This window comes from Podarcis cretensis (genome assembly GCF_951804945.1).
Source record: "Podarcis cretensis genome assembly, chromosome: 15".
Taxonomy (NCBI): domain Eukaryota; kingdom Metazoa; phylum Chordata; class Lepidosauria; order Squamata; family Lacertidae; genus Podarcis; species Podarcis cretensis.
Window position 1 is genome coordinate 44,620,889 of NC_137185.1, and position 13,424 is coordinate 44,634,312.

Sequence of the window (13,424 nt, forward strand, 5' to 3'; positions counted from 1 at the left end):
GCTCAAAAAGTGTTGGCATGGTGCCTTGCCTTGGGCACTGGCTCAACCGCGTAGACAGTCTCCACATCAGGAGGTTGGCAAATGGTTCTCCAGTGAACTGGGGCAACCCATGAAGATTATGAGCCCCCATGTGAAAGCTTCTCGATGCAACAGCATGTGCAGCATCTTCCCATATGAAGAGGGAAACCTGAGCACTGCAGCGGCTGAGGCACCAAGTCCTATTCTAATGTGGCTGTCTATGCCTTTTAGCTGCTTGAATTCATATGTTTTGTTTTCTTTATTTATAGATTTATTTACATACCACCCCCTTGCAAAATATCAGGGCATAAAATCTTTTGAAAGCAATACAGAACAGTAATTAAAATGACTAGCTACTTAAGAGCATTTAAATTACCAGCTAATTCTCCTTTTGATATAAGAACAAAAGAGCTGCTCCCTCTGTCTGTCCTAAAGTAGAAGTTCAGGAGAATTTACCCAACCCAGACCAGAGAGGTAGGCAGAAATCATAGTGTGATGTAATTAACTTAGGACTGGAGTGTAGGAAGACCAAAGTGGCCACCTGCCTTTCTGAACACTAAAAGAGCTGGAATCTAAAAACTACAAGTTTTGGAAAAGCTAGCAACAGCCAACCCATTTAAGAAGTTTTGATCTTGTATATTAGATATTTCTAGCTATTTTAAATTTGATCGCCTATCAGATGTATTTTTTTTAAAATCATGCTTGTAAATATGAAAGTGAAGTCAATCTTAAAGTTGGAGGGAAAGGTAGCTAAGAAGTAACCCCCAACCCCAACAGGTAAAAGGAAACTGAAGCAAACAACGCTAGAGGTATGTAAATAGTTTGTGCCCACAACTGTGACTCCATTGGCATGAAGACTGCTTAGGACAGTCACAACATGCTGAAAAGGAGTTAGAGCCATTCACTCCAGATGTTGGAAATTATTTGGTTTTCTTACTGCTCCAAGGACCCCTGCTCAAGCTCAACACTCTAAAACTTACTGTTTCCCTCTGAGCCTTCAGGCGCCATTCCTCTGGAAAAAATTAAATTTATTTAAAGGGACATGAACTTTGTCTCCTGTTTACCTCCATGCCCTGTGTCAGCATCATTGCCTCTCCTGTATGTAATATATCCCAAGGAGGAAATGAAATAGTTATTTCCACCACATCTGTTTATGTTCTCTGTCTCTGTATGTCTCTCTCTCTCCCCTTCACCTGCCTTTACAAACAACATTCAGAAAAATAATTTTAATTGACATCTATTGATGAAACTTTGGGGAATCAAGCAGAAAGGGGTGCATTCTACCAGGCAATGCAGGTATATTCTTCTCATTTCAACAGGGCAAAGGTAGTTGCTGTCAGTACCTGTTAGATTCTAGTCCAGGCTTCCTCAACCTCGGCCCTCCAGATGTTTTTGGCCTACAACGTCCATTATCCCTAGCTAGCAGGACCAGTGGTCAGGGATGATGGGAATTGTAGCCTCAAAACATCTGGAGGGCCGAGGCTGAGGAAGCCTGTTCTAGTCTAAATCACTGCCTGTATCCACTGAATACAATTTAAGAGTCACAGCTCAGTTATTCCCTCTTCCTAGAACTGACTTCCATAACAGCTCATGTGAAATTTACTACCACATTGCTGGTATACTACAATGCACTATACGTAAGCTCATTTTACATCTATACAGATAATCTTGCTAGGGTTATCATTGACTAAAACAAGTAAATGACAAAGAATTTACTGTGCAATCCTAGCCATGTTTACTCCCAGCAAAGTGTATGCAATTCTAGTCTCCATGCTTTGTAAAATTTGTAAAGGAGGATTCAGAACTACTAGAATTAGAGAACAGAAGTCTCTTCCTACTTATATTTAGCTTAAAAAGTGGTGTTTCCTCTAACTCATATTTAAAAGTATTTCATGGTTGAAAATGGACCTTTTTCTAATCTATGAATAACCCACCCACCTGCAGGATCAGCTTTGATTTACATGATGAACTGAACACATTCCTGGCTGCCAAAAGTGACTGAAAAAGGCTCCCCCACCCCACCTGGAAGCAGAAGGCACCACCTTGGTATCCTTCCTAACGTGTCTAAGAATGGGCACTAGCAGCTAAAAGCCTGTAGAAAATTAATATGCTACATCCAAAAATAATTCCCCCAGAGCAGAAGGGGTGGGAGTGGGGGTTCACAGTTCAGTTTTTAACAAAATCAAGGACTGAATACCAAAGATATAAACAGAGGAAGACAAAAAAACAGAGCTCACCTCTTGCACAAACGAAACAAAAGCCTACATTTACAGCTGATGAAGAGTGATTGCTCCTTTTGGAATGGTTACTACAGATGAGAATGTGGGATGACACAAACAAACTTCCTGCAGCAATACAGCCATCTCCCGAGTGATAGGCAATGGGGCATCTCAAACATCTCACCATGCGACCTGTTTAATATAAAATGGACCATAGGACAGTATGTTTAGAACATGGCTACAGACTTCAAAGTCTGCAACGAAGTTTTGATTTTCATTTGATATACCTAATAATGATGTAACAGTTTTCAAAAAGCAATGACATTTTGCATCCCTGGGGTGCAACTCCACCCACACCCTGGGGAGAACCTGTTTTGGATAATCCTAACATGAGCCGTAAATGGGCACAGCCAAATTCATATTGGGATTATTCCATAGGAGAGCAGAAAAGATCTAGCACATCATATCATGCTCAGAGGTCAGGTTCCCAAGAACCTCAGCTTCCATAAATAAATAAATAAATAAATAAATAAATAAATAAAGACATTTTTAGTGCTCATGTCTATGAAGACAGCTTGAAACACCTGCTGCAAACTCAGAATCAGAGTAGATTTACTTACACACTTACACACACACACACACACACACACACACCCCTGCAAAGTGAGGCTTTCGTGCCCTGAATCTGGCCTTCCCCTCTCCCACATCTAGAAAAACTAGATGGCTGGGTTGTCAACACAGGGAGCAGTGAATACCACCAGTATTTCCCAAAGAATCTCTCTTTCACCTGCACATCAAAAGCACGATAAAGACCCTTTCTGTCCACATGGCTCCACCGCTGCAAGAGTGAGGGCCATTAGCAGAAGAGTCAACCTTTTCTTTGCTTTGACTAATCTTGATGAGGCTGAGATCCCCCCCCCCCTTTCAACCTAAAAGAGCCTCAGTACACCAAAGTCTTGAGAGTTCCTATCTGACGTGCCTTTTTGTGGCTGAGAATTCATATGCTCTACAACAAGGGTGAGGAACAGAACCTGGCTGATGGGCTGGATCCTTATCTCTATGCCCCCCTCCCCAATGTAAAGTATGACAGGTGGGCACACAGACAATCAGCTGACTGCTGGGACTTACACAGCCGTGTGGCACTTACCAAATCCTGGCAATCAGGTGATCATCTCTTGCAAAGGGCTGTGCAGTTGCTGCTGATTAACAGTGCGTGCAAACCCCCTTTGGTGCAGCTGTGCCTTCTCCTGTCCCACACCTGATGACATGTGTAGGATTGGGGTCATGGCTTGGCCAAGATGGCCTGGTGGGCCTCATTAGGCCCATGAGCTGCAGGTTCCCCAGCCCTGCTCTATAGCTTATCTCAAATGTATTCTAGCTAACTCAGGCCTAATTCAATAAAGGCTGCTAAGAACGCTAATGGATGTTTGTTAGGCAGGTGTGTTTCTGTACCTCAACCCAATTGAGCAATCCTCCAGCTATCCCTTCTTCTTTAAGTGACAGCTCCACTTTTCTGCACACACAGGATACACAGATTGTTTTACACAAAAGATATCAATAACCAAGCAAAATATAACGTCACTTCTTTTCACATCCTACTGTACAGGTTTTATATCTGCTGTACCAAAAGGTCTCTGCGAATTCTGTTAAGTAACTGAAAATAAAATGAAACAAGCTCTGCTATACTTGTTGATGGCCGGCCTAATATTTGGTTTCTCTTGTTCACTGCCAACAGCAATGAAAAACAGCCAGAGGCCATCAAGACAGGTTAATACAGTAACTACTTCTCACTCCTTGGATAGAACCAGAACAGAAATATGGCCACCCGTATTAAGTGCCTGGCTGAGTTTCTTGCTGATATGATAACAATCTGAGACTAGCTTAGCATACCAGCATGTCTGGTGCACGAGCAGGAAAACATACAGATATTTTAAGTTGCATCAAACATTCTCCATCCACTAGTGTAAGGAGTCTTACACTGGTGGACGGGTGTTTGAATGTTGCACAAGAATCCAACACAACAGCTGGGATAGTGAAAACTTGTTACACAACAAGAAAACATTTCACCAGTGAAACAAATATGCTGCTAAGTGGCTTTGTGTGGTACTCAACTAAGTTTTACTCAAAACAGACCCACTGAAGTTAATGAGTATGACTAATATGTGCTGATCCACTTTCAGATCTTGGCAATGGGTTCCTCCATCACAAGCCAACTACAGGAATTGGTAGCCTCAATTCAAGGCCACCAACACCATTTTTTAATTATATAAAAGATTTCTGACCTGCCCTTCATCACAGCATGAACGTCAAGGTATGATACACCAGGCTGCCCTTGTGCCATGGGAGAATAAAACAGCACATTCTCCAAGGGAATTCAATGACCACAGGGAAGCCTTGTATCAGGATACCTGGGCCAGCGTTATCAGGTTGCCTTAATGGCAGCTATGAAGAGTATCCCTGATGCTGCTCTTCCTATTTCCAGGGTCAAGCTAAACAGGCTGAGTGGTAACTGCAGCAGTCTAAGCGCCTTGGGGTTGTTGCTGCAACACATCAGAGAGTCTGCAGTTTCCTGCTCTTCTCCAAAGACAACAAGTAAGAATCTTACCTTTGCTCGCTTTATGAATATCCTTCTCCATGGAGCAGGCAGTACAGCAGTGTTGGGGGCAACGGAATCCTCGGGACTCAAAAACAGCCGTAGCAAACTTGCGGATGCAGACCTCGTGATAAAATTTGCCACAGGCATTGACAGAGCAGCGTTTCACGTCTTTGCCAGGCAGCTTGCAGGAAAAGCACGTATGCTGTCCTTTAGAAAAGAGAAATAAAGAGGACCAGCCTAGGGTAAAACATTCTGAGAATATAAAACAAAGCAGCCATGACAGGTAGTAGCTGCCCTAGGTCTCTGTAGACTTCTTCAGACAGAGTGGACGGGAAAGAAAGACAACTGTATATTCCTGCCAGCTTTCTGAGGCTGAGAAAGCTGACCATCAAGGCGATTTCCCCCAGTTACTCAGTACAAATAGAAAGTGAGTGGCAAGGGGGGAAGCTGAGTTAATGGACGGTGGCTAGAAAAGAAGGAGCAAATTAGCCAAGATAGTGCCACAGAGCAAGATCCAGGCTGGGAAACCTGAATAGTTTAATGTGCTTTGACACACACACACACACAGCCAATATATTTGCTAGTGAACCCTCCAGGACAGGAACACAACAGCCAAGCTGAACAAGAGCCTCCAGAACTCCTACCAGGAGAATTCACAAGGTGGAAATCATTCCCTCATTTACCATTTTTGCACTCCAGGCAGATGAACTTCCCATCAGGCTGTGAGCTCAATCCTAGGCATTCTGTATGGAAGACCCTGCAGCATTCTCCTTCACAGGACACCAGAGATTCACCAGAACTTTCACAAATCTTAAGAGAAAATAATGAATATGTGATCATAATGACCAGAGGTTTTAAATATTCAATGTAAGCAATCAGAGCTAAAGCTAAAAGAGGGGGACACCACACAACCCTGCAAGGTTCCATCACTGTCTAGCACAGGACTCTTCTACAGGTCGTATTTTTTTGGCATGTCAAGAAGCACTGGTTGAAAAGTACTGGGCTGGTGTGACCAAGTGGCTGGGCTAGCCAGATGGGGGGAGGCTTGAAGACCAACTCTGTTGGGGCCACCAGAAACAGGGAGCAGAGTAAGCCCATTTCAAGGCCCTGCATTTGAAAAAAACTAGTCCTGCATTGCTGGAATAAGGCAGCCCCACGCTCAGGAGCTTGCAAGACATGAGGAGCACAGCAAGGCAGAGGGCAACCCTCACAGATCCTTGCGACACCGTTGGTGACCCTGGGTACTTTGCCCAAGGACAAATGGCAGACTCCAGAGCAGTAATGATGTCAAGAACCTGGTAACACTACTCTGCTTCAGCTCTACTCCTATCATTGGGTGAATGTGATCAAACCAATATTTTCTTCACTCTTTTAACAAACATTTATAAGGTGAAGTATGGTTTCTACTTGAGTACAGAGTCAGTGGCTGGGAATTCTTCCAGACTGACCCAATGCAGAGTCCAACACTGAGGGCTGTAGCCAACACTAGCTTTACTCAGAGTAAACTCACTGGAATTAGGACAGGACTTTAGGTTCAGTGGGTCTACTGTGAGTAGAACTTAGTTGGTTAAACCCCTGTGATGCTGCTACATATGCAGTGCAGATGTCATTACCTCAGTTAAGTTTGAATCTTTTTTCCAATCCTTACATTCCCTCCTATTTCTAGAGGCCACACTTTCCACTTTATAAAATTTGCACAACTTCAAATGCCTCCTCTCAGATGGAATGTCAGCATATGACCTGTTTTGCAGCCCATCAACCTCTGATGGGCTGCCACAATACTAACTAAAATAATGCTAACCAGCCTTATAGGACTATTGTAAGGATTACTAAACTAAAGTAATTTGATCCCTTGAAGTTCACCATTAAAATGGTCTTTAAATACTGATTACTAGGGTAGCCGTCAATGTCAATGTAATGTGAGGATTCTGGTCTTCAACCCAGTTCTGTTTGATTCAAGCCTGCTGCTTTGCAGATTATGCACAGGGCCCTTCAGGTAAGGTTGCAATATCATGTTTTCTAAATGTCCAGTCTTCTAAAAAGTAGTGCCTGGCTAAGACCATTACCAATCTGAGATATATTAGGTTTATAGGCGAATCCCTTGACACCCTGCCATAACCTGCTTAGTCCTGGAGTCTTGCCTAATATTTCTACCCCTTCTACTGCCATTCACTCCCCATATTTTCCTTTCAGTGCACTGAATCCACCACAGTCTTCTTCATTTCTTCTTCATCTCTTCTCACTGCCCCCACTTCTCAGCACCTGATTGTATTCTAAATGAGGGGTGGATGGGACAGTCTATTTCCAGACCATGTCTATCCTGCATGTGTTCATTTGTAAGTCCTGTTTAGAATCCACAGGAAAATGCATATTTATATTTATTTTAAAATATACATCATTCTAAACATTTTATTCTAAGATACATATTTTTAACACATTTTAACACCTTTTTTGAGCAAAGAACATATCACAAAATTCAAAGAAGTGCTAAATTTGAAGGCTAATTATATTCCAATCCACCTATTAGTGTAGGAAATGTGTATCAGTTTGCATCCAAATTCACAAAAACTAAATTCCTCAAACATCCCTACTCTAGATATGACCTATCAGAGGTTATTCTCCCAATTCATGACTTTGAGGCTGCAAGCCTATACTCACTTACCTGGGAGTAAGCATCATTGAACTCAGTAGGACACTTAGTTCTGAGAGGGCACATGTAGGCATGTGCTTGAAAACTATCACAAATCTGTATTATACGTTGTAATAGGTGCAACCCCTAGTGACCTTTGGACAGAGCATTTAAAGGATAGTTTTGTCTCTGTCTAAGATACAACTATAGTGGTGCCCCGCAAGACGAAAATAATCCGTTCCACGAGTCTCTTCGTCTAGCGGTTTTTTCGTCTTGCGAAGCATCCCTATTAGTGGCTTAGCGGCTATTAGCGGCTTAGAAAAAGGGGGGGGGAGGGGAAAACTCGCAAGACGTTTTCATCTTGCGAAGCAAGCCCATAGGGAAATTCGTCTTGCGAAGCTCCTCGAAAAACGGAAAACCCTTTCGTCTAGCGGGTTTTCCATCTTGCGAGGCATTCGTCTTGCGGGGCACCACTGTACCAGGATCAAGGAAACTTAAGAATCTTAGACTGTGTTCACATTATATTGTATCCTGCGGTTGCTGTTCCCAAAGATGCCTATTGTGCTTGCCTCTTGGAATTTGCCAGCCTCCCTCAAGACAACCAGTGTTGGACTTGGGAGACCTGGAAGATTCAAATTTGAATCACCACTCAACCCTAGAGCTCACTGGGTGACCCTGGCCAGTTGCTGCTTCTCAGGCTCACAGAGAATAAAGAGAGAAAGAGGAGAACCACATGTGTCACCTTGAGCTCCTTGCAGGAAAGGTGGGGTATTTTATAGTCTCTCATTGATTCAGAGGACAATCTGATGACATGCGAGTGGGAATTGCTTTAGATTGTTAAGGTGTTTTTATCACTGTTATAACAACAGCTACTTTTTTATCATTAGCAGAGTACCTGGATTTTTCAATGAGGTGAGCATTTTGACCTGTTTCCATTCTGTTAAAAATTGTTATGGTTGCTTAATTTTTTTTTCAGCATATGGTTATAACAACTAAATGTTCCCCCCCTAAAAAGGATGTGGATGATGATTACGATAATAATAGCAATAATGTGGAATTTCAGAGTCAGTGCCCTCAAGCTTTCTGGATCTATAGAGATCTAAAATAAATGGGAATTCATTATGCACTGAACAGCTGTAATTCAGTTGCATTTTGGCCAGCACTAATGCAAAGTAGCCACTTTCTGCTTAATTTGCAAGCGAAAAAAGCAGGAAAGAACTTATCCTGGGCACTCAGAGTTACATAGTATCAGAAGCAAGGCTAATCCTTAATTTTGCCAGAGGTACAAATGCAGAGAAAATTAGCTAGAGGTATATTATGGGAAATGCAGTCAAAGGTATGTAACAAGGTTGAGAAGCACAGTGGTACCTCGGGTTACATACGCTTCAGGTTACATACGCTTCAGGTTGCAGACTCCGCTAAACCAGAAATAGTGCCTCGGGTTAAGAACTTTGCTTCAGGATGAGAACAAAAATCGTGCTCCGGTGGCACGGAGGCAGCGGGAGGCCCCATTAGCTGAAGTGGTGCTTCAGGTTAAGAACAGTTTCAGGTTAAGAACGGACCTCCGGAACGAATTAAGTACTTAACCCGAGGTACCACTGTATTTCTTAACGAAGGCTTGAATCAGCTAAATAGCTTTCAAGTCCATGCTGGGATTTAAACATCATGTAGGCGTTTCCGTGCGCTGCTCTGGTTCGCCAGAAGCGGCTTAGTCCTGCTGGCCACATGACCCGGAAGCTGTACGCCGGCTCCCTCAGCCAATAAAGCAAGATGAGCGCCGCAACCCCAGAGTCGGTCACGACTGGACCTAATGGTCAGGGGTCCCTTTACCTTTACCTAGCATGGTGCTGACCTTGTGTTGTCCAAAAGGTTTTAGCTGAAAGCAGTGCAGCTCAATCCTGTGCATTTTACTCTGAAGTAAGTCTCTTGCTAAGGGACGCAGGTGGCGCTGTGGGTTAAAGCTTCAGCGCCTAGGGCTTGCCGATCGAAAGGTTGGCGGTTCGAATCCCTGCGGCGGGGTGCGCTCCCGCTGCTTGGTCCCAGCGCCTGCCAACCTAGCAGTTCGAAAGCACCTCCGGGTGCAAGTAGATAAATAGGGACCGCTTACCAGCGGGAAGGTAAACGGCGTTTCCGTGTGCGGCTCTGGCTCGCCAGAGCAGCGATGTCACGCTGGCCACGTGACCCGGAAGTGTCTCTGGACAGCGCTGGCCCCTGGCCTCTTAAGTGAGATGGGCGCACAACCCCAGAGTCTGTCAAGACTGGCCCGTACGGGCAGGGGTACCTTTACCTTTACCTAAGTCTCTTGCTCCTATGAGTGCATGTATAGGATTGCAGCCTTGACCCTGCCACACTTTTTATTTACCTGACATATTGTGTCTCTCTTACTTGTCCCAGAACCTCTTCTTGATAAACTTGAGTCCACGGATTGTACATCAGAAGCATCAGCATCTGCTGCAGCTGAAGGGCTGTCTGACTGTTTTCCAAAGCTACCCTAAAAGAAAAAGCCCACAGCCATTTATATTGCCAACTTTTTAAAAGGAATGCTACAAAAGATAAATGCCACTGATTGAAAGAGAAAACCATAATAATATGATAGACATTGAAATTTTCTGAAATCTTCTCTCTTATTTTAGATCAACTCTATAGTATGTTCTGCCATTTCCAAATTCGTATCAATACAATGTGTAAATGAGGAAAACCTCACAGCCTTGGTGGGGGGGGGGGGGGGACTGCACCAAAATCTGAAATAAGAAAAGCTGAATTGTGTGGTATGGAACTTAGCATCTTATTTTCAATAATTTAGTCTGCCAGTTGGAGGAAGCAAAAGGAGCAAAACTGAGTATTTTCACAACCATAGGACCTTGCTAAATGAATTAAGAGAGAGGGAGGAAAGGAGCAGTAGCTGAGATTCTGAGTAAGTTAATTGTTGTAGCTAGGATGTATTCTGAATCTTTGAAATATGCAACTCTGTCCATAACACCAATCTACTTCCTACATTTCCCATTTTCAATGTAAAATGCTCTGACTAATCAAGGAGAAATTATGCACAGTTCACTATCACCAGTTATTTGCCCATTTCAAAGCACATCAAGAAATACAAAACATGTACCTGTGGATCATTAAGACCTCTCGAATCAGAGTCAGATGTATCTCTGTATGCTGAGCTAGTCAGTTCTACATCTGTTGAGGCACGACTCCTTTTCTTTAGAGGCTTACAAGAATCTGAAATCTCACTGGCACCTTGAATACAACATACTGGAATTAATCTTAAAAGATCTCTTAAATGTATTAAACACTGAAGGAGAAACTAAGGGGCTGGGTAGACACATGCGGAGATGGAACTGACAAGACACTTAGTTTAAAAGCTTTTAAAATTGCAACTAGTCCACTAAGATAACTCCAATTCTTTGAAAGATTGTCACTCCAACCCATAGATCAGAGGTAGCCCCCAGGGTGCTCTGCAGGACTACATCTCCCCTCATTCCTGACCACTGGTCATGCTGGTTGGACTGGATGAGAGTAGGGAATCCACAACATCTGGGAGGCACCACGGAGAAGAAGGGAGTAGCAGGGGGTGAGGGTGCTTTGTATAGTGTTTATTTCATTCATCCATAACCTGTCTTTAAATATGAATTATTTTCAAGGCTGCTTACAGTATAAGCACTAAAACAGTAATAAAAACAACTGAAGTTGAATGCTATACAGTACGTAAAGGTCAGGGAAGAGGCAATGATGCTCAACCCTACAAAGCTAAACCCCACAAAACTAAAATTCAAAGCATGCTTAAAAAGGCAGCAAGAAAGGGGGGTTGAATAGTGTTATTTATAGAATTTTTTACCCTATTCTTCAGTAGGCTTTGGGGCAGTTTACACATATCAAAGGCATATTGCTGTTATTATAATGATTATTTGTCACCTAGTACAAAATGTCTCAATGACTTGCATGATTTTTTTAAAGTGCATCAAATTTAAGAATAAAATAATACCATCCTCCCCTCCAAATAATATTTGCACAGAAACAGCAGTAAGAGTGGTAATCACATTCCCTCAAATGCTTGGAGAAGACAGGCATCTTAACCTGGCACTGAAAGGATGTTCATGTTGGCATCAGAGGCCCTTGCCAGGAGAGAGCATTCCTTAAATGGTGGGGAGGGAGACAACAGAAAGAAGTATTCTGCCTTCTCACCACCCTCCGAACCTCTCTCAGAGGGGCCAGGGAAATGTTGGAACAGACCTGTAGCTGTCACAGTGAGCCACCCTGGCAAGGATACTTTTTACACTTTCTGCAAATTGTCTGCTCTTATACACAAAAGGCTGCACCAGAAGCAATTATCACCACACACATTTTCCAGCTTATATTGAATTGACATCCTTTTGTTCATACGTAGTGTGATAGAGAAGACCAAGGTCATAACTATTTCAATGACAGTTATTGGGGACAGAGGAGCTGGAAATAATAAGTCTCGTCCCTGCCTTGCCACCAGTGACAAAGGCTAAAATCCATCACACTACTTAAGAAAGCCTAAAGAATTTTTAAAAACTCTCTCACCCACCCCATTCCTCTGAAACAAGACCTCCGCACCAAATCAGCTTTCCATGTGACATGCAAGATGAGTGTTTGAGAAACACAAGCCCAAAGGCTTCTGAGGCTCATGGAACCAACGACAAAGCTCTTTTGATTTGATTTAGTTCTTTTGATCCCTACCTGCCTGCCAAACTTTTCCTAGCTCTTGTAGGTCAGTGCAACAGAGGTAGGATGTCTCTGAATATCAGTTGCTGTGGGAATTTTAGATGGGCTTCTGGTCTTATCCAGGTGGGATCTTATGTTCACTGCATTAACTGTTAATGCAAGAGATTAAGAAGGAGTGTCCCTGCTTTTTGCAAGCTTTTAAAAAGAACTTTAAAAGCATGCTGTTGTCCCTATGCTCAGGGACCTGGTTCATTCCCTTTTTATTTGATCTGGCTACCACTGGGCAGTAGGTGAATGAGCCAGTTGGCAAGCAAACTCTTATTCTGGCAAGCAATGACTTCAGACCAGGGCAAAGTCTGTGAATCCCAGTCCTATTTTCCTAGTAAGCGCTCCAATAATCTATAAAGTAGCATGGAAAAGGGGGACAAGAAGGACTTGAGGCAATGAAGTACAGTCCTACACTCCATTCAGATGTGCACATTGAAATATGCAAGAGGTGGTTAGGTAGGTGGTTGTTAGATGTGGGACTACAATGCCTACAGGGATTACTTACATACACAACATGGAAGGCATAGATGAGTAAAAATGAAATAGGCTGTATACCAAGTTTTGGGTTATAAGCAGCACTACTCACCTTTCTGTAATCCAGTCTTCAGTGTTGTCTGCGGGACTGTTTCCACCTGTTTGGACAGGAAAACAAGCAATTAATAGAGGAATTTCCTGTTCCCTAGTATAACAGAGGAAATGAAACTTCAATGCAAGCAATTAGCAAAAGGGAAACTCATGTTGCCATCTCCACCCCCACCCCATCCCAGCAAGTCGTTTCTGATCCACCTCTTATGGAGATAAGTGACGCTGCCTTCTCTGAACTGGGTGATGAGGTGCCTCCCCTGAACTGTGTTTACTTCAAATCATTCACTTTGTGTACTTAGTGATGGAATGGCTTTATCTTTGGTCCAGGAATCAGGAGAGGGGGTTTAGCAGCCACTCCTTGGGCTACAGAAACCCCTACAATGGCTAAGAAAAATAAAGAGAAACAGGACCCTCTAGTTCCATGTGACGCTTAACTTACTGCCCCATTTTTTTAAAAAAAGGCACTTCCACTCAGCAAGCACTTGAGCTTCTGAGGCCATGGGCTGCTCCTCTGTATAGAGTGCTGCAAAGGCAGAGCGGAGCAGGAGGCATTGCAGGCCTCTATACAGCAACAGCAGCACAGTGCTTGGGCAGGCAAGTTGGCGACCTTGTGAGAGCACTTCATGGCCTCAAGGATCAG

The 13,424-nt window shown here is 43.3% G+C and overlaps 1 protein-coding gene across 4 annotated transcripts in view; it reads right to left on the bottom strand.

Annotated features, from left to right (window-relative positions):
* Positions 1-13,424, bottom strand: part of NSD3 (nuclear receptor binding SET domain protein 3) — an 84,343-nt gene that overhangs the window by 32,275 nt on the left and 38,644 nt on the right. For 3 of the 4 annotated variants that reach the window (XM_079954921.1, XM_079954920.1, XM_079954919.1), the window contains exons 9-14: positions 12,786-12,831; positions 10,572-10,702; positions 9,825-9,953; positions 5,517-5,643; positions 4,843-5,040; positions 2,256-2,429 (exon numbers count right to left, since the gene is read on the bottom strand). In XM_079954921.1, the coding sequence (XP_079811047.1) occupies positions 2,256-2,429; positions 4,843-5,040; positions 5,517-5,643; positions 9,825-9,953; positions 10,572-10,702; positions 12,786-12,831 (805 nt within the window). The remainder of the gene's footprint in view (positions 1-2,255; positions 2,430-4,842; positions 5,041-5,516; positions 5,644-9,824; positions 9,954-10,571; positions 10,703-12,785; positions 12,832-13,424) is intronic. The other variant, XM_079954922.1, reaches the window with a different exon arrangement.